Source organism: Salmo salar, chromosome 15, assembly GCF_965601325.2.
Source record: "Salmo salar chromosome 15, fSalSal1, whole genome shotgun sequence".
Classification (NCBI taxonomy): Eukaryota; Metazoa; Chordata; class Actinopteri; order Salmoniformes; family Salmonidae; genus Salmo; species Salmo salar.
The window spans coordinates 90898532-90926177 of NC_138305.1; the positions used below are offsets into that span (position 1 = coordinate 90898532).

Consider the following 27646-nt stretch of genomic DNA (forward strand, 5'->3'; position numbering starts at 1 on the left):
CATCTTGAATATAAAGCTCTTTCATACTGAGTTTCACAGTATTATACATACTATCTGGCTGACTCATCAATGGACGCAGTGATTCTGTTACCTTCGATACACATTAGGCCTATATTCCTGATTCAGAATACTATTTGTTATTTTCTTAATTGTACATCACTTGGGTTACAAAAGCAGTTCAGTGTTGTGATACCATGTATCCTTGCAGTTGTATACTGCCATCTTCTGGTTTGGCATTATATTCAGTACAGAAGGTTGTATTTACCTAACTACGAAAACTCAGACAACAAAAACCAGTAAGCAAAAATAAATAACTTCCTATTTAATTAAGTCGGATTCAAAATGCAGACATTATTTTATCTTAAAAAACAAAACACATTTTTCTTCAGAACTATAGCATACTATAAAATAATTCAGCACACAAAATATAACTTTTTGTTAATGTACCCTATTTGTCAAACTCCAGATGGCTACAGGTAATGATTTAAGCTTAACAGATCCAAACTCTGCACACAAAGTTAACTTTAAATATGTACATGCCAATGCCATCAGTCTGTGTGGAAAAGAAGCATCATAGAACCACTAGCTAGCATTGTTACAGTAGTTTAAGAGCTGCCCTGGGCTACAGTTCTGTTACTTTGTCGGACCACACTCGTCAATGCCTTTCAGGAAACAGTCACTGCAAATATTTGCTCTATACAGAATTGTTCAAACTGTTAAATGTCATCATTCTGACTTAACTTACTTTGATAGACACTTATCAAAAAACACAAAAATGTGACGATAACAGTTTCTAAAAGTTACACAAAAGCAAAACTTTTTGAATGCATGAATGCAACAAGCTCAAAATATTACAATTCATGTTACAAAAATGTGGGATTCCAACCCAAATAACTCTGTTAAAATATACTTAAAGAATTGAAAAACATAAATTGACTATAAACATGTGTGAATATTAATTAATATGGGTGCACAGCTACACACTAAATTTATGATAGGAAAGGCGTGAAAACACAGAAGACATTACCTATATTTACCTTATTAAAATAACACAAACTACTGTAGAGTAAACTTATTTTACACAGATACACCCAAACAATGGCAGGAGTGTGAGAAAAAAAATTATATAGTATATGGTCTCAAAAATCTCTGAGTTTCCTTCCATGAAAACACTCACGACTAGGTCATCCCTGAGAACAAGATTTGGTTCAGTAGGAAGTGCATCCAAGATACGTTGGGAATAATATTACAACCTCTCTGAAAATCTCCTTTTTACCTCGTCAAAGATAAGATTTACAATAGGAAAAGTCCAAGAAAAATTGAGTTGAAGACGTGATCACTGATACCTGTCAGAAAAATATCTAGTATTGTTTTATTGGACCATTTGCAACAACAGATTCTGCCAAATTTGGGCAGTATTAACAAAATTCAATCAGGGGTCTCAAACCTCGTAGAATATTATTGTACTAGTATTATTTTCGTTTTGTGTTGAGTAGCCCTAACAATAAGAGTAAACTGAATGAATGAGTCAAGATTTAATGCATGATTAAGTTACAGTCCTTCGAATTTGAGACCCCAGTAATAAAGAATCGTTACCAAAAAACCTATTTTAAAAAATCCAACAAAGATTACAGTAAAATATACAGTCAAAACTTGGTGTCCTGGATTTCTTTTTATTTACCCTGATTTTAAAATGCAGTCAAGCATTTAGAATTTATTAACAATAATTGATATTTTGTGCATAATAAGAAAAAAAGGAAATTGGAAAGAACAAACAATCTTAGCTCTCGTCCTCTTCTTCGTCCACCTCAACATCCTCCTCTTTATCTTGGTCTCTGACCTTGCGACCTCGTGATTCATCCACGTCTTCCACGTCCACCTCTTCATCCTTCTCTCCGTACGATGAGTCCTCATCCTCTCTGGCATCCTGGTCGCTGTCATCAGAGCCTGGGGAATGGAGATGATCAGACCTTTTATAATGGGCTTCCCACTCTGAGCCAATGGGGTGATTAGTATGGGATATAAACAGGGGGGTTTAACACTGGATTATGGTGAAAGCCCAGGAGTAGGAATATAATTATGTTGTGCAATTGTGTGTGAATGGTGAAAACAGTAAGTGGTGGATTGAAGTATCAGGTAACCAAAATGGATACACAAATTGACAAAGCACCCCTTAATCCAATAATCTTCCAAAATATAACTTCCAATGATTGTACAAAACATCTCTTGCATTTAAAGTAAAAACAGTCCTTCAGTTTTTGCAGAATAGGCTGCTGAGTTGGCATTTCAAAATCACGGTCTCCTGAACCATTGAAATAAATAGACTTTCATCCAAACAATGACTTCATGTTCTAAACTGAGCTGCAAAGCCGAGCAGCAGATCCAACAACCCTCCATAATAACATTTCTGCTTGTGGACAATGTCTTACCGTCTATTGCAACCTCTCCGTCATCATCCTCCTCTGGGCTTTCATCTGATTCTGAGGACATATTCGCTGTCTATTCAGTTTCACCTGGATTACTCATACAGGGACATCTTACTACACACGTATACACATTTCTCAGGAAGTAGAGGTAAACCAGCAGACACTGTGGCCCTAAAGGACTGGAATCAAAGCATATGTTGTGCACATCTGTGTTGGAGCATAAAACCTGACTCATCACATTGTCTTTTCTGTAAACCAGCAGACAGTGTAGCCCTAAGGGACTGGAATCATGGGCTTCTAAAGCTCTATTACACTATTGACTAACCTGCATCTCGGCCCCCATGCTCCTCGTCCTCTTCCTCATCCTCCTCTTCCCTGCTAAGACCTCGTCCAGACTTAGCCTGCTCTTCTTCATCTTCATCATCATCATCATCATCATCATCCGAGTCAGAGATCACCACACAATCCTCCCTGTTGCTGTTGTCAGCTGGCTTGGGACCACTGGTGCTGTTGGAACCGTATGTTGTGATAGTTAGAACAATCTTTTTTTACACAAAATGCTTTCTAATAAAGGGTTATAAAAGTGTTTGGCAGTGTTTTAGGCTACATTACAGCACATAATAAAGTGGTTATAAAATGGTAATAGTATCATGAAGATGGAAAGTCCTTATTGAGCTAAGTTCCACGACAATAGGTTTTGTTGGGTTGCTTACCTGCCATTCTGCCTGGGTTCCCACAGTGGAGTCAAATAGTATCTGAGAGGGTTTCTGAAAAGGTCATCTTTCAGAATCTATAGATTCACACGGAACAAAGAGAGAAGAGTGTGTTGGAATAGTGCAGTAACCATAAGGATAATATACAGAGCCTAACATAAAGTCAGTCGTGTGATCACCAGTGGATCTGTGCAATGCGTCTTTGCTGGATTACTCCATGCATGTTAGACTGTGCACCAGCTCTCAACCTATGCCTGGCAGTGAGCATGCCGTTACCTGTGCTATGTCGTCCCGGCCAGGACTGGCGTGGTCGCTGAACCAGCTGAAGAAGGTCTGGTAGACGCCGCGTCCCGACCTCCTGGGCTCACTGTGAAGCGTCAGGTTCTGCCCGCGGTGCCACAGGATGGGGTTGGAGAAAGACACTGGAGATCCTGTGAGAGAACATATAACAGGGGAAGGATATCCTCATTATTGGCCTCATTTACGGCCAATACCTGATTACACATCTACATCTACACCTGTCAAAGATGTAGGGACACCTGGTCCATGTAAAATGTGGCATCCTAGCAAGATAGATATGACAACTGGATCTGTCACTCACCTGCCATTCCAAGGTGGAGCTCCTTCACGATGATGTTGTTCTGGAAGTAAGGATTCCGTTTGAAGTGGAACCCGATTCTGTAACCAAGCTTGTTGGTCTTGAAGGATTCAATCTAAGGAGACAAGAATACATTTTAATTTCAGGGGAGCAATAGAACATTTATTCAGAAGACTTTAAAGAATCATTACATTTTCACTGTGATTATTTACTTACTTCAAGGTTGGTCATGTAACTGAGAGCGCCTTCATCTGTTTTGTCGATGTGAGCAGATAGATGAGGGTGGTTCAATAACTGTTGAGCTTTGAGCCAAGGGAAAAATACATGTGACATACCAACACACTCACAATCAACAACATACGTGTGTGTGTGTAGGAGTATTCAAAAGGATACTGCCGTGACCCAGAAGCCGGGGATGGCCTGTATGATGGAGCTACGCTGGTCCACGTATGGACGGCGCTGGCGGCTCAGTTTCAGCTCTAGCCGCTGGTGGAGCCGCGCACCTTTCTTCTCCAGAGCGTCCAGCCTCATCTGTACCTGCGCCAGAATGGCCACTGACTGTCGGATCTCCGGGGCCATCTTCACTGACACTATAGCGCACTCCCCGTCATCATCATCATTATCTGATGGGAAAGAGGAACTCGGTGTGGATGAAGATCCGGGTATTGAGTCGTCTTCCTCGTCCGCATCGGGCATGTCCTCGGCATCCTCCCTGTCAACTCCACGCAGTGAGGTAGAGCTGTCTGCCGCTGCTGCCTGTGTGTGAAGACCCCTTTCAGGTTTTGATCGTTCCTTTGAGGACTCCTGGTCACCACGCTTACCTTTGTGTCCCATTCTCTCATAATGTCCTACTTTTTTGGAGGAAAAGGACGTTTGTTTAACCTCGTCACCCGCAGCTGCTCCTGTGAGACTAGCAAGTGCCTCAGCGGCTGCTATAGCGGCCGAATCAGATTGGTCCAGTGAAGTTGAGGGTCGGCAATCTCCAGCACCAGCACTTCCCTGGGTTTTTACTTCCTTTGCATCGCTAGAGCCTGGTGCACCCGATAAAGGAGCACTGTTGGCGGCGCTGACATGTGCATCAGCACTGGATGGGTTATTGGCAGTGACAGCTGCACAAACCCCCCCCCCAGGTTCCTTTTTCAGATCTAGTCCACTCTCCTCATTTCCACCATTCTTTTCTTCTATGGCTGGTACTTTATCGCCATCTTCCCCACTTTTGTTACCATGAGAATTCGATGGTAATTCACTGGACACCTCGCCGTCCACTTTGGCTAACTTACTTGGAAGAGGGGCCTGCCCAACCTGCTCGTCGGACTGACATCGTTTCTTCGGTGCGGAGTCTGCAGACTTTTTGCTATACCTCGTTTTTCCGCTCATTTTTGCCAATTAGTCTGCTGCGCTAGCTAACGCAATAGCCTACAAATTAGTTACCTAGCCTAGAGGGTAACGTTAGTGGAAATGTTTAAATAGCTAGATACAACTAGCTACCTTGTTCGTTGCACAAATTACTAGCTAGCTACTAGCTCGTATTTTCTATAAACAGTTAGTAAGTTCCTTTTCCGCGTAAATTTAGCTAGAGGCCTACAGTACTGTAGCGCAAGCTAGCTGGCTAGCTAGCTTACCTTGCGTGTGTTATTCGTGTTACAACTAGGTCCCGTTCTCTTAAAAGCAAGATATTAACTTAGCACTAATTGTGCATTATTTTTTTTAAAGTATTATATTGAATAAAGTCCTGGTTTATAATTCCACAGAGTCCTGAAATTGTTTACATTTCTCCTTTCCCTCACTATTTCTCCAGCCGCGATGTTTATTACGTTACGAGATAGGAAAACAATCCACTGATTGGTTACAGTACGCCGCGCTGAAACATATCCACCAATCATACAAAGGAGGTATGTTTGAGTGAGTCAGCTTTACCAACAGAAGCTGCGCTGCATATTTTCAGTACTAGGGGGCGCGCACGTACACGTACACTGACATTGTATGCAGTACCCCGACACTCGATCTATTTTGATAGGATGATTTTTTCCTGGCCTACAATGTAGCCTTACCTTGATATGTGAATTGCAAAATACGTTGGGTTAGGAATAATTATGCACTTCATTGTAGGCCTACCAGCAATTGAAACTTGCTGATTATTACCGATGATTAAAATATAGTATATGGAGAAACAATGTCCAGTTGAATGTGCTGCCTGCTCGAAAGATGAGAGACTGATTTTCGCAGACAGAGAAAGGAAAGCAATATCAATTTCAACATCAATTTAGAACACCGGTTTCCCCTTATCATGCAAAATGCTTGCACATGACACCTGACAAGGGAGTATAGTTACATTAATGTCATGACAACAATGTTATCACTGTAGTAATTTAAGTGTTATAACACAGGTATAGAGCAACTTGGCCCTGTTTTTGTTCCAGTCCAAGTTATGGTCTCTGATAATATTGAATATGACCAAGTTGATAGAGTCTTGTACCAATCATGTTCTCTTTAATGACATTATTGCATAGCCAACCTACTAGCTTTCCATTCATGTAGTCAGCACTCAAAATTTGAAATAGGCCTATTATTTTTGCCTGACGACTCAACCTGAATTGCATTCAGTTGCTCAGGTGGCAGAGCAATGTGGATGGATAGCCAGGCAACTATTATTGGATCACAACAGACACAAAGGTGAATGGCAGCATTACTTATGCCACCTAGTGGATCAGATGGAGTAATGATCCAAAACAAGGAGTCTATGGAGTATGAGAATGAGAACCACACCATTCATTTACCATCAGTAACAGAGCACAAGACAGTATATTATTTTTTACTAGGAAGGTCTACAATATGCTCGATTATCCATATAGGCCTAGCTATGATTATTTAGATTAAACATGTCATACAACCTACACTCACCGGCCCTTTTATCAGGTACACCATCCCATTCACGAAAATGGTTTGCTCCTACAGTGAGTCATTTGGCCATGGCTATATAAAGCAGGCAGACAGGCATCGAGGCATTCAGTTACTAATCGATTGAATGTTAGAATGGGCAAAACGAGTGACCTAAGTGACATTGAGCGTGGTATGATCGGCAGTGTCAGGCGTCGGATCCAGTATCTCAGAAATGGCAGCCCTCCTGGCCTTTCACACACGACAGTGTCCAGGGTTTACTGAGAATGGTTTGACAAACAAAAAACATCCAGTCAGCTTCAGTCCTGTGGGCGAAAACAGCTCATGGATGAAAGAGGTCGAAGGAGAATGGCAAGAATCGTGCAAGCTAACAGGTGGGCCAACAACAGACAAATAACGTCGCAGTACAACAGTGGTGTGCAGAACGGCATCTTGGAACGCACAACTCATCGATCCTTGTCATGAATGGGCTATTGCAGCAGACGACTAGAAGAAGCGGCTACAGTGGGAACGCGATCAACAACACTGGACAATTGAGAAGTGGAAAAACATTGCCTAGTCTGTCGAATCTCGGTTCCTGTTGTGTCATGCTGATGGCAGAGTCAGGATTTGGAGAAAGCAGCATGAGTCCATGGACCCCTCCTGCCTGGTACAGGCTGGTGGCGGTGGTGTACTGGTGAAGGGAATCTTAATTGGACCTATATTGTCACAGCAAAATAATCCTGCTGCAACAGGATTTGAACGTTTAGTCCATAATGTTACTTGATCGGTGGTTAGGCTATTAGCTGGCCAAAAGTAAGCTACATGAAAAGTGCAATACTGTTATAACCATGTGTTAGCATGGGTTTTCAGTGAACGTATGTCAATCACAAAGCTCATCTGCATTTCAAGAAAATTCTCAGCAACAAATGAATGATTAAATTAAAATTCCTGTAGAATTATGAAATAATAACTCCCTACATATTATATTGTAGGCTATAGCCTACTGTAGGTTATGTGCTTATTGTCGTATGTTTAAAGACAACGATGTAATGGCAAATATGGCGATTTGATGAAGCATCACATTCTGATAGGCATTCCAAGAGCCCTTTAAATACACTGTAGCCCTTTGTGACACAATGTGACGTTACATAATAAAAAAGAACATGATGTGACATCATGGGAATATTCCATTCACAGAGAGTAAAGGACTGAAATATCATAATAAAACAAAAAAAGCATCCTGTGGTTCGATCAGAAGGGAAACCCTTCAGGTAAGGTAAAGGAACTTAAAAACAAATCTAACATTGATGTACAATACTGTTGTAATTTGTTATGGCATATTACATAGCCAAATAATAAGAACAATACAGAAGAAAACATAGGATTGACCATAATATCCTTTTGAACTGTTTAGGCGTGGTTTATTTCGGTCTAATATTATTTATGAATATAAAGGCATGTTTCCAAACAGAGTGTAGTAGCCTAAAGTGTAGCGTTGGAGATGGGCGTGTATGGTCTCGGCAAACCGAAACAGAGGGTGGAGTCGCCAGTCCAGGGTTGTACCAACTTAAATAGCAAATTTGGAGCAGGCAATACACAGCTAAAATTAGACTGTTATTCCCCTGGGAATAAGACCTAACTAAAGTTCCAGCTAAGGTCTTCTAAACAAGGAGGACTACCCTGTACGAGCAACAAATGTTGGTATAATAGAGACTAGCACTTGCTCCTCAGTACTCCATTGCCGTCATGCTGTACAACACGTTCTGAAACTCAGGAGAAGTGGCAGTTCTGTTCGTAACGCTGGGTTAAACCTGTACAAACCCATACCACTGGATTCTATTGGATTCTATCCTCTGACCAGTGCTGTTGACAGGCGACTCGAAGGGTGAATAGCCGAGAAAATGTCTTTTTTAACCATACCATCCCAGGAGGGTCTTTTCACCAAGGTGAAGAAAGAGGGGTCATCCGGAGAAGGACGGTGTTATGACGAAGGACAGTGTAATTCGGATGAAGAATATGAAGACAGCGAGGAGACAAACGTGCGTCTCATCCCCAGGTGCTCTCCTATCCCAAGGAAACGCGGCCGGTCCATCTATGATGAGACCGCAGAGTATCTGAAAATCAAAGATGCAATTCCTAGCAGGAGAGTGTCGTTTGCCGATACAACAGGTAGAGACCTAACCGACGTTAGGGAATTCGTCCAATTTGATTCGGATGATGAGGATGATGCCAGGTGGGAAGAAGAGGAGGCAAAATACCGACCGAAAATCCGTGAACCGACCTACCGCATAAACCCGGAGTGGACCATTCCCACTGCCGCTGCCCTGACGAAAGCAGTGCACACTAATAAAGTAGAGGTGGAGAGTGTGTCACCCATTGAAGACGAGCCCTTGGCATTTAACGTGTTTATTCGAGTGCTTAATATTTCATTTAACAAAACTGTGTGCATTCGATCAACTATGGACAGCTGGAGCACCTACTTTGATTGTCCAGCAGATTATGTCCAGGGCGACGGTGAGACTGATACATTTTCCTTCAAGCTCTCCTTCTGCCCACCGTATCTTCACCATGGGGCTCGCATTGAGTTTGTTGTCCGTTACGAAACTCCAGATGGCGATTACTGGGCGAACAACTCGCACATGAATTACGCGGTAACTCTTCTCGTGTCCTACGAAGACGATGTAGCACAAGCTAGCCCTTTTGATATGCCAGACCTTACAAGTATCCTGAAAACTGAAAGCAGTTACAGGTAAATTCCCTTGATCATCATCCAAGCATCCTATCAATCTGTTGACGTAAAACAAAATAGACCTAGGCCTACTTACCGTAGGCTATGTACAGTAGGCCTATAGCCTAAGCCTAAGGAATGCAAACATGGAAAGGAATGGAAGATAATAGCAAGCCTATAATAAGATGATAATACAATCTGCTATTACACTTTCACACGAATCACATTTGATAATAGTTTTGAGGGACTACTGTGGTGCTACTACAGTGATGAAAGTTGTCTAAGGGGTTGTGAGGAAGTCAGGGTGAAAGGTCTCAGGACCACTTCTTCCAGGAACACTTGTTTTAGTGCACTGTAAAAATAGAAAGACTCAAAACACCATGATTGTGTAATGAAACCATGAAAAGTAGTGCATCTATCCTGAGAGCTGTTGTTTGGAGGGTGTTTGAATGTAAACCCACCAACGTGTACGAGATTCTCCAGTACTTTTGTATACTTTTTAGCCAGTAGGTCTGAAAGTACTGCTCACGAGCCAAAAGTGGCCCTGAGAATTGCGTACTACGTCACATATGAACAGATACGTGCACCACGTCATTGCTCTCTCGCTCACTCTGCTGTGTATGCATCTGGCTAGCTGTCACTGAAATGGCGAGCGGCTGAAACTCATTGGCTAGAACTTGAATTGCTAGGGGTCTGGCGCACGTGAGGGAAAATGGCGCAGAACAGCTTCCAGAAAAAAACATAGCTTTCAAACTAATTGAGGTAAAACAGTGATTCTGCTCAGAGATTGTGCATGTATGAACTACAGACACATCCAGCCCAAAGCGGGAGGTTAAAAAAATATGTATTTATCGGCAAAGTTCCGGAGCATGTCTTTAATAATAATTAATTCAACTAATTTCAATGATTTCTTAATTTCATTTGACCAATTAAAATAAATAAATCATCCAACTTAATATCTTTCTCAAAATGTAAGTAGATTTATTTATGAGGATAAACTAAGATAGAGAACATTTAGTGATCGAACTAATTAGACGTCTGGTTTTAATCTCCTTGCACTTCCTTTCTTGCCAAATCTTGGATTGTGGGTAATATTTTTTGTTGTTGAACTTTATGATTATTTTACACAATGTTGTATGCACGTTTGAAGAAAGAAAAGTATACTTATATATTAGTATTAAGCAGCTTTTTGTGTCATGAGGTGTAATGGATCATGATTAACAGATATCAAAACCATCAGGCATAATGACGATCACTAATGAGACGTCCCATTCCCACATTTCCAACTTTTAATGGTAGAGGTAAATACAGTATCCTGCAATCCTTGCTTTAAAACCTCAAGCCACTGCTGGTGGATTGAGCACTGTGCTCAGCAGTGCCTGCCCAAATGGGATAAACTGGCAAATGATCAGATACATTCATCAGTTAAAATGTTCCCGAAGAAGGTATTCTGCACTAGACAGGATGTGAAACATCATAATAATGTTTTGAAGCTTTAGAGAGAGGAAATGTCACCAAAAGAAAAGGGATCTATTTCTGCACTAAACAGAACTTGAAATACCAACATAGTGTTTTCAACCTTTTCTGGTAGTGCTCCCTGTCCCGGCAAGGTGTTGCACAACACTTGATTAAGTGGAGTTACAACACACCCCATGTCATGTTTCAAAACATCTCAGGATGATGTGTCTCAATACACCTGCAAAGGTAAAGGGATACTTCGGGATTTTGTCAATAAAGCCCTTCATCGACAATACTACAGAGGTAGTTTTGTGAGCCAATGCTAACTAGCATTAGACGCATTGCCTTCCCCGTAGCTCAGTTGGTAGAGCATGGTGTTTGCAACGCCAGGGTTGTGGGTTCGATTCCCACGGGGGGCCAAGTATGAAGAAGAAAAAAAAAAAAATTGTATGAAAATGAAATGTATGCATTCACTACTGTAAGTCGCTCTGGATAAGAGCGTCTGCTAAATGACTAAAATGTAAATGTAAAATTGACTAGAAGTCTATGGTATCGACTAGCATGCTAGCAGTTACCATAGACTTCCAGTCATTGCGCTAATGCTAGTTTACAATTGCACTAACGCTGCACGCAGAGACAAAAATGATATCCACAAGCTCATCTGACTGTGGGGAAGTAGATAAAGGGCTTCATTGCCAGAATCCTGAAGTATCCCTTTAAGGTTTGTTCTCCTTTGAGTGAGTGGCTGCTCAGTTGCCACTAGTTTTGGGGTTACAAAGCACTTCATTTTAACAGAGTGGTTGGTTGCAGACAGTGCTTGCCATATAATAGGCCTACCCACCCAGTGTAGTTACGCAAAATCAGATTTGGTTTGCATCAGTGGTTTATGTGGGACAATCTCATAATATTTCAACCAGGTTATATTTTGTGATCCAGTCTCCAGTACATTGAAGGGGGGCGGAGATGGCGGACACATGCACACACACCCTCTCAGAATGCCAGCAATCCAGGGGTGTATGAGCTGTGAGGGGGATTGAAATAGCTTGTACAAGGCAGGTGTCACTTTCAGCCCCGCCGTTCTCTGACACTTACCCCTGACCTTTCAATGGAAAACCACAGTTGACATCAGTCCAATCCGGTTTCAATGGAATAGGTCATCTCTGAGGCTCCACCTGACTCCTCCCCTTATTGCTCCTTTTGACCTTATTCCTCTAAAGCAATCTGATCGTCTGCAGGGCTCTGCTTTTCATTGACAGGATCATTTCATTTTCAGTGTAGGCTGATAGATAGGCTAGATGGATAGATAGGAAGTGTCCTTCTCTCATAAATGACCAATTGTCTAATTCACACCACTATTCTTAAAATGATGGTTGTCGCCCTCATATTTGGCAGTCAATTGTGCATCACAGTGTATGCATCAACTGCCACCATGTGATCAATGGAAAACATCACCCCATCATTAAACCCCAAGGCATAATATAAAAACAGTGTATCTAGATTTCTGTAGTTTTCCACTGCCTCTTAACACTTGGCATCTGTCTGCAATGGCGGTTCGCCATTGAGAAGGATGGGAACATAGGCTACTGAGTTATTGTTTGGCATCTCACACTCACAAGCATGGAACACATGATGAAACTTGTGATCCTGCGTGTGAGTAGTCAGGGGGTTTGGGGGTCACCTCCCCCTGAAAACCCTTAAGAAGACTGTGGATTCCTGGGATATAGGATATAGATGGATCCAGTCATGTGGGTCTTCATTACTACTGTATGCAGCCTTGAGAGGAGAAAAGGTGGGACAAAGAAGTGGGGCAGTGAAAAAGGATGGTTGGTGGGGGGCACGGAAAACCCCCCAATTAATAAATGGGTTCTGTAGTTAACTAATCTGAAACCTTTTGAGTGAAATCTGCCATCCTATTCAGGATGTTAGGGAAGTAAGTAAGTAGCCTTGTCTGAGCAACGGCTATAGGGCAGGATTATATCTCCTATTTCTGTAGCTTTAGGCAGCTTGATATACAAGTACACCCCGTGGACAGGACGCTAGTCATAAATAAAATCTCCAAAATAGCTTGCTTTATCAAGGTCATTAGGCCACAGCATCAGTTACCAATACACTTGTGGCTGTAATTTTCCACTGCCTCTGCCAGTTGTTTTGTCACAATTTGTTATATGTAATATCTTATTTCACTACCCCCTGACACTGGAGACCCTTGCTAATATCAGGTTTTCTGCCAATGTCTCTAAATTAATTTTGACTAAATGGGATGAAGCTAATTTCAGAAGTGACTTTTCGGGGGCCTCCCGAGTAGCGCAGTGGTCTAAGGCACTGCATCGCATTGCTAGCTGTGCCACTAGAGATTCTGGGTAAGAGTTCAGGCTCTGACGCAGCCGGCCGCGATCGGGAAACCCATGGGACGGCGCACAATTGGCCCAAGTGTAGTCCGGGTTAAGGGTAGAGTTTGGCCGGCAGAGATGTCTTTGTCCCATCGCGCACTAGCGACTCCTGTGGTGGGCCAGGTGCAGTGCACGCTAACACGGTCGCAAGGTGTACAGTGTTTCCTCCGACACATTGGTGCGGCTGGCTTCCGGGTTAAGTGGGCAATGTGTCAAGAAGCTGTGTGGCTTGGTTGGGCTGTGTTTCGGAGGATGCAAGGCTCTCGACCTTCGCCTCTCCCGAGTCCGTACGGCAGTTGCAGCGATGAGACGAGACTGTAACTACCAATTGGATACCACGAAATTGGGGAGAAAAAGGTGGGAAAAAAAAAAAAAAAACTTTTCGTAGCAGGTTAGGAGAACTTACGCAGCACGTTTGGAGAATTAGGTTAAGATTAAGAAAATAGTTTGTTTGGGTTAACTAAAATGTTAAAATTCTCCCAGGCGCGACTCGAAAAAGCTACTTTTGACGTCACTTTGACATTAACTGCATCCCTTCTAGCCGCGATCCTCTAACTCATGTCAAACTCATTCCACGTAGGGCCAAGTGTCTGTGCGTTTTCGCTTCATCTTTGTACTTGACTGATGAATTAAAGTCCCTAGTAAGGATCTCCCCTCACCTGGTTGTGTAGGTCTTAATTAACACCCCTGCTCAAACTCTTCAGAGAAATGACAAGTGAATGGTAGGTAAAGGGAAAACGCCAAGATCAGGAGGAAGGCGTATCCACTTGCATTTCTAAGAGTGATCATGAGGTATATGTCTTGTGCTATAGTATAAGATTATCTTGGCTTCCATCTTGTAGGCTATTACTCAACAAGTGGTGACCAACACTCCACTCCACTGATGTGTGAGATGTGAGAGTAAGGCTCTGTGAGAGTCATGCTTTCTTTAGGCCTACAGTGCATTCGGAAAATATGAAGACAGTTTTCCACATTTTGTTACGTTTCAGCCTTATTCTTAAATTGATTAAATTGTTTTTCCCTCATCAATCTACATACAATACCCCATGATGACAAAGCAAAAACATTTTTTTATACATTTTTACAAATGTATAAATAAAACCCCCCACAAATTTCACATTTATGTAAGTATTCAGACCCTTTACTCAGTACTTTGTTGAAGCACCATTGGCAGTGATTACAGCCTTGAATGTTCTTGGGTATGACGCTACAAGCTTGGCACACATGTATTGTGGGAGTTTCTCCCATTCTTCTCCGCAGATCCTCTCAAGCTCTGTCAGGTTGGATGGGGAGCGTCGCTGTACAGCTATTTTCAGGTTTCTCCAGAGATGTTCGACTCGGGTTCAAGTCCAGGCTCTGGCTGGGCCACTCAAGGACATTCAGGGACTTATCCCAAAGCCACTCCTGCGTTGTCCTGTTGGAAGATGAACCATCACCCCAATTTGATGTCCTGAGCACTCTGGAGCAGGTTTTCATCAAGGATTTATCTGTACTTTACTCCGTTCATCTTTCCCTCAATCCTGACTAATCTCCCAGTCCCTGCCACTGAAAAACATCCTCAGGGAATGATGCTGCCACGACCATGCTTCACCATAGGGATGGTGCCAGGTTTCCTCCAGACGTAACGCTTGGCCTTCAGGCCAAAGAGTTCAATCTTAGTTTCATCAGACCAGAGAATCTTGTTTCTCGTGGTCTGAGAGTAAATGTTGGCAAACTCCAAGCGGGCTGTCATATTCCTTTTACTGAGGAGTGGCTTCCGTCTGGCCACTCTACCATAAAGTTTTGATTGTTGGGAATGCTGCAGAGATGGTTGTCCTTCTGCAATGTTCTCCCATCTCCACAGAGGAACTCTGGAACTCTGTCAGAGTGACCATTGGGTTCTTGGTCACCTCCCTGACCAAGGCTCTTCTTTCAAACTTCTTCCATTTAAGAATTATGAAGGCCACTGTGTTCTTGGGGACCTTCAATGCTGCAGACATTTTTTGGTAGCCTCTCCAGATCTGTGACTTGATACAATCCTGTCTCGGAGCTCTACTGACAATTCCGACCTCATGACTTGGTTTTTGCTCTGACATGCACTGTCAACTGTGGGACCTTATATAGACAGGTGTGTGCCTTTCCAAATAATGTCCAATCAATTGAATCTACTACAGGTGGACTCCAATCAAGTTGTAGAAACATCTCAAGGATGATCAATGGAAACAGGGTGCACCTGAGGGTCTGAATACTTATGTAAATAAGGTATTCTGGTTTTTATTGTTAACACATTTGCAAAAAAGTTCTAAAAAACAATTTTAACTTTGTCATTATGGGGCATTGTGTGTAGATTGATGAAGAAAATAAGTCTGTAACGTATCAAAATGTTGATTAAGGGAAGGAGTCTGAACACTTTCCGAATGCCTCGTGTTCTAAAAAACAGTAACATAAGATCATGCTGATCAAATGTATATTTACATTTATCTTTACAATAGGATCATGAGTGTCTTCATTGCAGTGCCATTGGTTAACAGTCATGTTATGTCTTTGCTTTCAGTATGGAGGATTCTGACTACTTTGCACAGTTCCCAGAGAAGGGTGAAGGTAAAGCAGGACTGCTGCATATGAGTATCACACAGAGTTATTACAAAGTTGTAAAAGGATGAAACAAAAGAGAGAGAGTAAGGAGACATTTTTCTATCCTTATTTTGACTCTCGCTATATTCACTGTTTCAATCATACTGTTACCTCTCAGGCCAGTTCAATACATACAATATATGTACAGAGTTTTACATGAAAGTGTACATTTAGAATAATGGGTAGTGTGATTAATTGTTGAACTTTGTTTTTGAAGATGAAGCGGTGACTAAGCCAGTGCCAGACATGTTGAAGCCCAGTCCTCAGTGTCCAGTCATTCTTCAACCAGAGCTTGACTTAGAGGTAATGGTGGAATAACTCATCAGTATTTCTTACCAGTTATCTTTGAACTTGTATTCATATATTTATACTACATTCTCTATGTTGTACATTTCATCTTGGTACATTTAGGGATGACACACTCTCGGGTTGTAAAAGTGTAGAGGAGCACTTTGTGTACAGTAAAAAGGAATTCAGTTTTCTTGAACTGTTCAGTCAATTCAGCACCTGGAAAAGTTCCATTGGATATGCACATCTAGGCCTCATATGTGTTTGGAACAGTTTGTCATCGTCAGGATAAGGATTTAGTGGGGCACACACCATCAGAGGCATTGTTGAGATAACATGATAGTACAATGTTAATACTAGTATAATAACAGAGTTACGGTACAGTTACAGCAACTTAATATGAAGTGTAAACCGGTAGATACAGTATAACAGAACTGTAGAAATTATTTGTAAGAATGGTCATAAATATGTGCATGCCTATTACATCAGCTAATTGAATGGAATGGCAATATGGATATGAATGAATGTGGCACATAGCTAGCAGAGCCATAGATGTATGAATCTGTAGTTAATGCCTTCCCCTCAGTAGATCAGCTGAAATCATAAACTTCACTGTAATTTCTATGCATTCAATCTCATGCATGTTTAGCTATCTCATTATTGAATCCCAGAGTGTGTTGGTTCGTGTTACAGTTGAAAGTTTCAGGTTAAATAACTAGACCTATGTTATTTTATTCAATTATGTCTGAATCCTAACTTGAGAGCTGTACTTCCAGCTAAAACTTTCACATAAATCTCCCATTGACATCAATGCATGATTTTCAGCGAAAGTGCAAATTCATTAGATCTTAGGTTTCAGCCCATATTAGATTTTTCGTTCATTAGGGCATAAAATAATTATATTAGAATTGTTCTTAATTTTGCATGCGACAACAAGTAGTGGCAAATATGTTCTGTTCCTAAATATGGGTGAATTGACTAATAAAGTGCAATAAATTTCAAACTAATATTTTTTTCTCCAATGACAATTCATTTCACAGCTCATTGAAGCTTCAGCCACAATTTAGGTAACGTGCACGCTGATGGCCACACACTGCATGAGCTGTTTTTGCTACTTGTATCATTTGTCTTTCAGTTCTTATTAGGGTTGAATAGTGGTAACCCGGTTACCAAGATTTACCGGAATTTACCACTCAAAACCACTCCCTTTTCCCAGGATAAATAACTGGGATAAATAACTGTGAGAAACCGGTAAATTATAATCAAATCAAATCAAATTGTATTAGTCACATGCGCCGAATACAACAGGTGTGGATCTTACAGTGAAATGCTTACTTACAAGCTCTTAAACTACAATGCAGTCTGGGTAGCTATTTGATTAGCTGTTCAGGAGTCTTATGGCTTGGGGGTTGAAGCTATTTAGGAGCCTCTTGGACCTAGACTTGGCGCTCCGGTAACGCTTGCCATGCTGTAGCAGAGAGAACAGTCTATGAGTAGGCTGGCTGGAGTCTCTGACAATTTTTAGGGCCTTCCTCTGACACAGCCTGGTGTAGAGGTCCTGGATGGCAGGAAGCTTGGCCCCGGTGATGTACTGGGCCGTACGCACTACCCTCTGTAGTGCCTTGCGGTCGGAGGCCGAGCAGTTGCCATACCAGGCAGTGATGCAACCCGTCCGGATGCTCTCGATGGTTCAGCTGTAAAACCTTTTGAGGATCTGAGGACCCATGCCAAATCTTTTCAGTCTCCTGTGTGGGAATAGGTTTTGTCATGCCCTCTTCACGACTGTCTTGGTGTGCTTGGACCATGTTAGTTTGTTGGTGATGTAGACGCCAAGGAACTTGAAGCTCTCAACCTGTTCCACTACAGCCCCATCGATGTGAATGGGGGCGTGCACGGTCCTCCTTTTCCTGTAGTCCACACTCATCTCCTTTGTCTTGATCACGTTGAGGGAGAGGTTGTTGTCCTTGCAACACACGATCAGGTCTCTCACCTCCTCCCTATCGTTGTCAGTGATCAGGCGGTAAGGGTAGGTAACAGCACATCCGCCACACTGATCCTCAACATGGGGGCCCCTCAGGGGTGCGTGCTCAGTCAGGGGTACTGCACAGCCAGGCACGACTCCAACACCATCATTAAGTTTGCTGATGACATGTTGTGTCATCAGCAAACTTAATGATGGTGTTGGAGTCGTGCCTGGCCGTGCAGTCATGAGTGAACAGAGAGTACAGGAGGGGACTGAGCACGCACCCCTGAGGGGCCCCCATGTTGAGGATCAGTGTGGCGGATGTGTTGTTACCTACCCTTACCACCTGGGGGCGGCCCATCAGGAAGTCCAGGATCCAGTTGCAGAGGGAGGTGTTTAGTCCTTAGCTTAGTGATGAGCTTTGAGGGTACTATGGTGTTGAATGCTGAGCTGTAGTCAATGAATAGCATTCTCACAAAGGTGTTCCTTTTGTCCAGGTGGGAAAGGGCAGTGTGGAGTGCAATGGAGGTTGCATCATCTGTGGATCTGTTGGTGCGGTATGGAAATTGGAGTGGGTCTAGGGTTTCTGGGATAATGGTGTTGATGTGAGCCATGACCAGCCTTTCAAAGCGTTTCATGGCTACAGATGTGCTACTGGTCGGTAGTCATTTAGGCAGGTTACTTTAGTGTTCTTGGGCACAGGGATTATGGTGGTCTGCTTGAAACATGTTGGTATTACAGACAAATTATAAGAATGTATTTATAGCAACAGCATGGCGTGTAAGGTGAATGCACCAATTTGTAAGTCGCTCTGGATAAGAGCGTCTGCTAAATGACGTAAATGTAAATGTGAAATGGAACTGTTAAATGATATGCAATGCCTAAATCTGGCTACGGCCTCTGCATGATGAATCAACGCTCAGGGTCAGCTCATCATGGTAACTTTATTTATTGTGATAGGTATGCCTACATTTGCTGCAGTATAGCCTATTCTACAGTAATATAAAGACAGAATGCGCGTCTAATTTAACCATCTCCATCCGGCATTGTTTTTTAATTGTAAAGATGATTATGTTTTTAATTACAGCTCCAGAATTTAAAACAGCCTATCACTTGAATATTGTTGCTTTAAATCAGTGCCCGAGGGAGCAGTCTCTCACAGTCTTTCTCGCTCTCCATCAACTCCATTCAAATAGATAATTATGTTCTATATTGATATATACCCTATATATAGATGTCCTAGCCTACCTGTTTTAGGTAATACATTCAATGCAGTATTTGCATTATATTTAGCTAAATAATGATGGGTTATTCATGAGAAGCTTCTAACTTATAGCCTCTGTCTCTTGCGCATTATGCAAGCACCTGTGCCTCGCTGGCCTTTCCTTAAAAAAACGCTCCTTAGTTCTTGGAGTCCAATGCAGGAAAAGCTAGACTAGAATAGCTTGTTGCACATACAATGGCACAAAACAGTATGTGAACCCTGTGGAATTATCTGGATTTCTGCATAAATTGGTCATAAAATTAGATCGGATCTTCATCTGTCACAACAATAGACAAACATAGTGTACTTAAACTAATAACACACAAATTATTGTATTTGTCTTGTCTATATTGAATACATAGTTTAAGCATTCACAGTGTAGGTTGGAAAAAGTATGTGAACCCCTAGGCTAATGACTTCTCCAAAAGCTAATTGGAGTCAGGAGTCAGCCAACCTGAAGTACAATCATTGAGACGAGATTGGAGATGATGGTTAGAGGTGCCCTGCCCTATAAAAACACTCACAAAATTTGAGTTTGCTATTCACAAGAAGCATTGCCTGAAAAGAGATCTCAGAAGACCCAAGATTAAGAATTGCTGACTTGCATAAAGCTGGAAACGGTTACCAAAGTATCTCTAAAAGCCTTGATGTTCATCAGTCCACGGTAATACAAATTGTCTATAAATTGAGAAAGTTCAGCACTGTTGCTACTCTCCCTAGGAGTGGCCATCCTGCAAAGATGACTGCAAGAGCACAGCGCAGAATGCTCAATGAGGTTAAGAAGAATCCTAGTGTCAGCTAAAGACTTTAAGAAATCTCTGGAACATGCTAACATCTCTGTTGACGAGTCTACGATTCGTAAAACACTAAACAAGAATGGTGTTCATGGGAGGACACCACGGAAGAAGCCACTGCTGTCCAAAAAAAAACATTGCTGCACGTCTGAAGTTCACAAAAGAGCATCTGGATGTTCCACAGCGCTACTGGCAAAATATTCTGTGGACAGATTAAACTAAAGTTGAGTTGTTTGGAAGGAACACACAACACTATGTGTGGAGAAAAAACGCACAGCACACCAACATCAAAACCTCATCCCAACTGTAAAGTATGGTGGAGGGAGCATCATGGTTTGGAGCTGCTTTGCTGCCGCAGGGCCTGAACAGCTTGCTATAATCGACGGAAAAATTAATTCCCAAGTTTATCAAGACATTTTGCAGGAGAATGCAAGGATTTCTGTCCGCTAATTGAAGCTCAACAGAAGTTGGGTGATGCAACAGGACAACAACCCAAAACACAGAAGTAAATCAACAACAGAATGGCTTCAACAGAAGAAAATATGCCTTCTGGAGTGGCCCAGTCAGAGTGCTGAACTCAACCCGATTGAGATGCTGTGGCATGACCTCAAGAGAGCGGTTGACACCAGACATCCCAAGAATATTGCTGAACTGAAATAGTTTTGTAAAGAGGAATGTTCCAAAATTCCTCTTGACCGTTGTGCAGGTCTGATCTGCAACTACAGAAAACGTTTGGTTGAGGTTATTGCTGCCAAAGTAGGGTCAACCAGTTATTAAAACCAAGGGTTCACATACCTTTTCCACTCAGCACTGTGAATGTTTACACGGTGTGTTCAATAAAGACATGAAAACGTATAATTGTGTTTTATTAGTTTAAGCAGACTGTGTTTGTCTATTATTGTGACTTAGATGAAGATCAAATTTTATGACCAATTTATGCAGAAGTCCAGGTAATTCCAAAGGGTTCACATACTGTTTCTTGCCACTACATATTTTTTGCATTTCTTAGACTATTCCAAGAGGGACGCAAGCTCTTTTTTGCTGAACGTTAAATACAGCAGCCAATAGAACGGGTAGTTTGAAAGAAGAGCGAACGTGTGATGGCGGAAGGCAATAGCAATGATTTATTCAGACCCATAACCATTCAATCTTCGTGAAGAGAAGTGAAAGCCTTCTGCATCAAATTCTAGTCCTATATTATTCAAGGATGTCATTAGAATGATGAAAATAAGGACAACGAAATCTATTAAATTTAACTGTTGAAAGCGAGGATGGAATGAAGCAACAATAGAGAGAGAAAAAGGAGGTAGGCTAATAACATTAGGGGGAATGTTATGAAAGGTATTTATAAGTCAGCCTACTAATTATACAAATAGGCCCTATTATATTTCAAAATTAAAATCAAATTCACTAGTCTATACTTCTAACTTTGTAGGCCGAATGTGCTCCACCAGAATCACATGTTGTCTTCTGCTTTATCGTGGTTTGAACGATGTGCGTAATTCCAGTCCATATAATACAGTATAATACAGTACAGTACAGTAATGCAGTTCACACTCAAAAAGACTAGTCTACTGGAGCTAGTTTAATTTATTTAACCAAGAGCACATATAGCTAGCTACATCTATGGGCTTTTATGTTTTTCTGTCGTGCGTAATGTGCAGTAGCCAATATCATATATGTATTGGATAATGGCTCAATCATTTGGGATTTTTTTGGGCTCGGGCTCATTAAATGTCGTTAATGTCGGGCTCATAAAATGTATTTAATATATGGCTCATCAGGGTCAGGTAGCATCAGGTTTGAATTTTCAAAGCTGATGAAAGCTCTAATCAAATCCAGACATATTTACAGTTGAAGTCAGAAGTTGACATACACCTTAGCCAAATGTGTTTAAACTCAGTTTTTCACAATTCCTGACATTTAATCCTAGTAACACTTCCCTGTCAGTTAGGATCACCACTTTATTTTAAGAATGTGAAATGCCAGAATAATAGTAGAGAGAATTATTTATTTCAGCTTTTATTTCTTTCATCACATTCCCAGTGGGTCAGAAGTTTACATACACTCAATTAGTATTTGGTAGCATTGTCTTTAAATTGTTTAACTTGGGTCAAACGTTTTGGGTAGCTTTCCACAATCTTCCCACAATAAGTTGGGTGAATTTTGGCCCATTCCTCCTGACAGAGCTGGTGTAACTGAGTCAGGTTTGTAGGCCTCCTTGCTTGCACACACTTTTTCAGTTCTGCCCACAAATTTTCTATAGGATTGAGGTCAGGGCTTTGTGATGACCACTCCAATACCTTGACTTTGTTGTCCTTAAGCCATTTTGCCACAACTTTGGAAGTATGATTGGGGTCATTGTCCATTTGGAAGACCCATTTGTGACCAAGCTTTAACTTCCTGACTGATGTCTTGAGATGTTGCTTCAATATATCCACATAATTGTCCTTCCTCATGATGCCATCTATTTTGTGAAGTGCACCAGTCCCTCTTGCAATAAAGCACCCCCACAACATGATGCTGCCACCCCCGTGCTTCACGGTTGGGATGGTGTTCTTCGGCTTGAAAGCCTCCCTCTTTTTCCTCCAAACATAATGATGGTCATTATGGCCAAACAGTTCTATTTTTGTTTCATCAGACCAGAGGACATTTCTCCAAAAAGTACGATTTTTGTCCCCATGAGCAGTTGCAAACCAGTCTGGCTTTTTTATGGCTGTTTTGGAGCAGTGACTTCTTCCTTGCTGAGCGGCTTTTCAGGTTATGTCAATGTAGGACTCGTTTTACTGTGGATATAGATACTTTTGTACCTGTTTCCTCCAGCATCTTCACAAGGTCCTTTGCTGTTGTTCTGGGATTGATTTGCACTTTTCACACCAAAGTACGTTCATCTCTAGGAGACAGAACGTGTCTCCTTCCTGAGCGGTATGACGGTTGTGTGGTCCCATGGTGTTTATACTTGCGTACTGTTGTTTGTACAGATGAACGTGGTACCTTCAGGTGTTTGGAAATTGCTCCCAAGGATGAACCAGACTTGTGGAGGTCTACAATTTTGTTTCTGAGGTCTTGGCTGATTTATTTTGATTTTCCCATGATGTCAAGCAAAGAGGCACTGAGTTTGAAGGTAGGCCTTGAAATACATCCACAGGTACACCTCCAATTAACTCAAATGATGTCAATTAGCCTATCAGAAGCTTCAAAAGCCATGACATAATTTTCTGGAATTTTCCAAGCTGTTTAAAGGCACAGTATGTACACTTCTGACCCACTGGAATTGTGATACAGCGAATTATAAGTGAAATAATATCTCTGTAAACAATTGTTGGAAAAATGACGTGTCATGCACAAAGTAGATGTCCTAATCGACTTGCCAAAACTATAGTTTGTTAACAAGAAATGTGTGGAGTGGTTGAAAAACGAGTTTTTATGACTCCAACGTAAGTGTATGTAAACTTCCGACTTCAACTGTATACGCTTTATAATGCTTTTAATCACACTCCCGGATTTGGCGGGAAATACCAGGTTACCTGGGAGAAAAGTGATTTATTCTCGGGATGGAACATTTGTAAAATACCGGGAAATTTTTCAACCCTAGTTCTTATTCACCATGTGTGCATGATTTTGCATCAGAGTTTGTGTTTCATCATTAGCCACCTATTTCTCAATAACACAAATGGCTCAGTCATGACAGACGATCTTCCTGTAGCAGTAGCCATTCTATTGTAGTATAACAGTAGCCTACCAGTGGAGGCTGCTGAGTGGATGACAGCTGATAATAATGGATGGAATGGTATCAAACACATTGTTTTTATGTGTTTGATATCATTCCATTCACTCCATTCCAGCCAAAAGACTCCGTTCCAATGTCCGTCCTCCCCTCAGCAGCCTCCACCGTAGCCTACATACAATACATTTACTGATATTCTTCTAAAGAATATAAATCTAAGGGTATCATGCCTTAGTAATTTGAATTAACAAATGATCCATCGTCTTGGTATGGATGTTTCAACAAGTGTCATGTAAGTGTTTACTCAATCTAAAACATATGACGTCCATATGGTTTTATCTATACAGTCTGTATATGTTTGTGCGTGTTTCTTTAGAAGCCATATATGTCATGTTTCATCCTTATCATCCACTGTCCTCCTAATGAACAATTGCCATATTTTAATGTCTTTAAGATAATTAGTAGTTTTTTGGGGGGGGGGAGAGTTGCATGGTCTTCCATTGACGGTAAGTGTAATTGTTAATTTGGTACCATTTATTTTGGATGAACAGATAAACACAATTATTTTGGATTTTAGATTGATAGATCATTATTTTGGTTGTTGATTGCTGTCAGTGTATTTTGTCTCCTACATAAATGCATGGGTCATGTAAACATACATTTGACCTTTTATGATATGTCCTCCACAATGTTTTATAACATCAGCATGGATTCCAAACTTTCAGTATGCATTGAGTTGCTTTTCCTCTGTGGTGATATTAGTGTGCAACACAATTTGTGACTAGTCCCTGTGCCTCAAAGCTAGCCTGGTACCAGATCTACAGTATTTGTGCTGTATAGCTAACTCATAGATTCTTTGACATGTCAAACAACAACCTTAGGAGTTGGCTGTACAGAACAAACAGATCTGGAACCATTCTACCCAAAAGCTCCCATGGTGGTCACTGTTATTTCTTTATTTTTGTGTTATTCCTACAGACTGCCGATGACATACCCAGTTCTCCTCTCCCAGCCAACCTAGACCTTCCATTAGCAGATGGAACACTGTCCAGTGCCACTGTATCCCTGGGTAAACAATCACCTCATGTGTTTTCCACATCCACAACACAAGCCAATGAAGTACTATCCAAACCTGTAGCATCTGAAGCCAACCAACTGACAACTGAACCAGAGCCTTCACAGGAACTGGACTGTGAATTACTAAAACTGGATTGTGAAATACCCAAGCTGGACTCTGAATTAGAAGAACATGTTCCACCACTACTCCACGTCAGCATTGCTGAAGCATCAGATGGCATGAAGGAGGAAAAGGGAGGAACCTTCCAGGAGGAGCCCAAAGATAGTAGTCCCCCCACACCTATGCATGTTCCTTCACCTCTCATCAGCAATATGGATAAAGTCTCAGATGGTGAGAAAGAGAAGGAGGAGGATAGTAGTCCCTCTACACACCTGCACATTCTAACACCACCTCATGTCAGCATTGCTGAAGCATCAGATGACAAGAATGAGGAAAAGGGAGGAGGAACATCCCAGGAAGAGCCCAAAGATAGTAGTTTTTCCACACCTCTGAGCTCATCTCCAACACCTCTCCACAGCAGCATGACTGAAGCCTCAGATGTTGATGAGGAGGAAAAAGAGGAGGAGGAGGGAGGAGCCTTCACTCTGGAACACACAGAACCACACTCCGAACTTGACCCACCTCACACGGAGATCCAAGCCAACATGCCTTCTTCACTGGAAGATGTTTTATATCAGAGTGTGCTTTCTGCAACACCAAATGTAGTGGTGCGGAAGTTGGTGGAGGAGGAGGATGATGTTGAGGAGGTGGAGAACGAGGTGCCGGAGCAGGGGTCAAAGGTGGAGGAGGATCCAAGGCAGGAAGCAGAGAAAGATGCCGAGGAGGAAAACGAGAAGTCCTTCAGAATTCAGGAGCCAAGCACCAGCTCCTCAAGTCGCCTAGAACATCCCTCAGATTTCACCCACTGTAAGCTCAGCAGAGCTGAGGAGGGTAGCAAATCCCAGATAAAGGTTTCCTCTGAGGCCTCCCCATCTCTCCCTGAAGAGTCTGATGATAAGCAGCTGACATCAATGGATGACGGCATGGCCAGAGAAGATGGAGTCCTGATGCTAGAGGCTGTTGGGCCCAAGCTAGAGAGCTTCCAGGCAGGTGGCGAAGTAGGTGTAGTTGTAGATGTAGTAGCCACCTGTCCGTGGCACCCTCCCATGGTGACCGTGACACACGTTGGGCCCACAGGAGAGGACAGAATGACCCAGAGTCTGGCCAGCCACACTGCTGAGCCGCCCAATGACGTCTCACAGACGTCCCCCCCTGTGTCTCACCAGCGCTTCAAGCGAGGGATGGCAGCCGGCCTGAGCGAGCTGACAGCTGTGCTCTCTGAGGACTCAGGCCGCTCTAAGCAGCAGGATGACATCACTGCTAGGGAACACACCTCTCCTGGGTTGGAGAGCCAGACACTTCTGGGGGTTCAGCGCAAAACCATATATTTTGCAGTCACAGAGAACATCTCAGAGTCATCCGTGACCATGACCCAAGATGTTACTAGCAGTTCAGATGAGGAAGACGCTACTACGACTGACAAAGAGGAGGAGACTTTCCAGGTTTCCTCAGAAACAGGTCTACCAAGCAGATCATCAGAGGCTCAGATCACCAAGCCCCTAACCCCCCAGGCTGAACTGACCCTGGACAGGACACTGATCCCATCCATCGTGTTCCTGAGTGTGGCCATTGGCCTCGTCGTCGGGCTTCATGAACCCAGCACCTTCCTCTTCATGGGACTATTCCTTGTCTCCCTCTGTTTCTGAGGTGTTTTGAGGGGTTCCTCCTTTTAAAATGTGTGAAGTGACTTAACCCCTTTTTAAGTGCCTTTTCATGTTACCAAACAATCTTGTATTATGAGCACAATTGGTTCCTGGTGTTTTATTTTAAATGTGTGCCTGTGGAAGTGTGTATATTTTTGTTTGTTTTCACAAAAGAGAAGGGATCTTGTTCGTTAAAAATAGCGAGAAGTTAATTGAATTTCCAGTGTTCCATGCCAAGAGTTAGATAGTCAAAAAAACTGTTTGAGTTCATTAAAACATAGCCATGCAATACTAAGACCTAATTTTGTTCTTAAAGGGTTTGAGTATGATTTTGTGTATAAAACATGGAAATCCAAAGAATTGTTGAGAAGTGTGACTATCGGCTGTTTGGAATCGGAATGTATGTATGTTCTAGATTGGGCTGGGAGACTGAAACTGGTGAAGCGGTAGATTGTAAGGTAAACACAGGTTCCTTGGGTAAGGACAGTAGCTACAAGATAAAGTATGTTCATATGACTGCCTAATGCAAAATGTTGTCATTTGTGCTCTGAGAATTGCCAGTCCTCACATTTTAGAATAGTGGTGTGCTGTGGTAATCCTTTTACAGTAGTCTACTGTTGCTGCTATCAGATGGTAGTTCATGCAAGTTAAAGCCTACACAGTTTCACAATTTATCTAGCTACAAATCTAGATAGACAGAAATTAGTTTTAACAACTGTTCACTGATGATACCTGAAAGGATGTTTGAAGTGATGTATGTGTTTGCAGTGTGTGTATGTCTGGATATGGTGTGTTATGGTTCCCATAAAATCAGATGAATAAACTATGTGCTGATCTTTATTTCTATCTTGTCTCTTTCTTTTCTTCTCTTCTTTCTTTCTTTCTTTCTTTCTTTCTTTCTTTCTTTCTTTCTTTCTTTCTTTCTTTCTTTCTTTCTTTCTTTCTTTCTTTCTTTCTTTCTTTCTCTCTTTCTTTCTTAATATG

At 42.0% G+C, this 27646-nt stretch overlaps 2 protein-coding genes across 4 annotated transcripts; one reads left to right on the plus strand and one right to left on the minus strand.

The window, feature by feature from the left end:
* Window positions 1-307: 307 nt before the first annotated feature.
* Window positions 308-5586, minus strand: LOC106572381 (uncharacterized). Of its 2 annotated transcripts, XM_014146465.3 has the most exons (8): window positions 4131-5586; window positions 3954-4031; window positions 3741-3852; window positions 3416-3570; window positions 3140-3216; window positions 2752-2933; window positions 2430-2480; window positions 308-1947 (listed from the first exon to the last, which is right to left on the minus strand). In XM_014146465.3, the coding sequence occupies exons 1-8, from the start codon at window positions 5112-5114 to the stop codon at window positions 1781-1783; spliced, it is 1806 nt and encodes a 601-aa protein (XP_014001940.3). In that variant the 5' UTR covers window positions 5115-5586; the 3' UTR covers window positions 308-1780. The 2 variants fall into 2 exon arrangements, with proteins under 2 accessions (XP_014001940.3, XP_014001941.3); XM_014146466.3 differs by lacking the exon at window positions 2430-2480.
* A 2593-nt stretch (window positions 5587-8179) lies between these two features.
* LOC106572379 (uncharacterized) lies at window positions 8180-27502 on the plus strand. Of its 2 annotated transcripts, none has more exons than XM_014146463.3 (4): window positions 8180-9366; window positions 15727-15773; window positions 16024-16109; window positions 24821-27502. In XM_014146463.3, exons 1-4 carry the CDS (start codon window positions 8519-8521, stop codon window positions 26663-26665), a joined length of 2826 nt encoding a protein of 941 aa, XP_014001938.2. In that variant the 5' UTR covers window positions 8180-8518; the 3' UTR covers window positions 26666-27502. The 2 variants fall into 2 exon arrangements, with proteins under 2 accessions (XP_014001938.2, XP_014001939.2); XM_014146464.3 differs by lacking the exon at window positions 8180-9366 and adding an exon at window positions 9432-10107.
* Window positions 27503-27646: the final 144 nt, after the last annotated feature.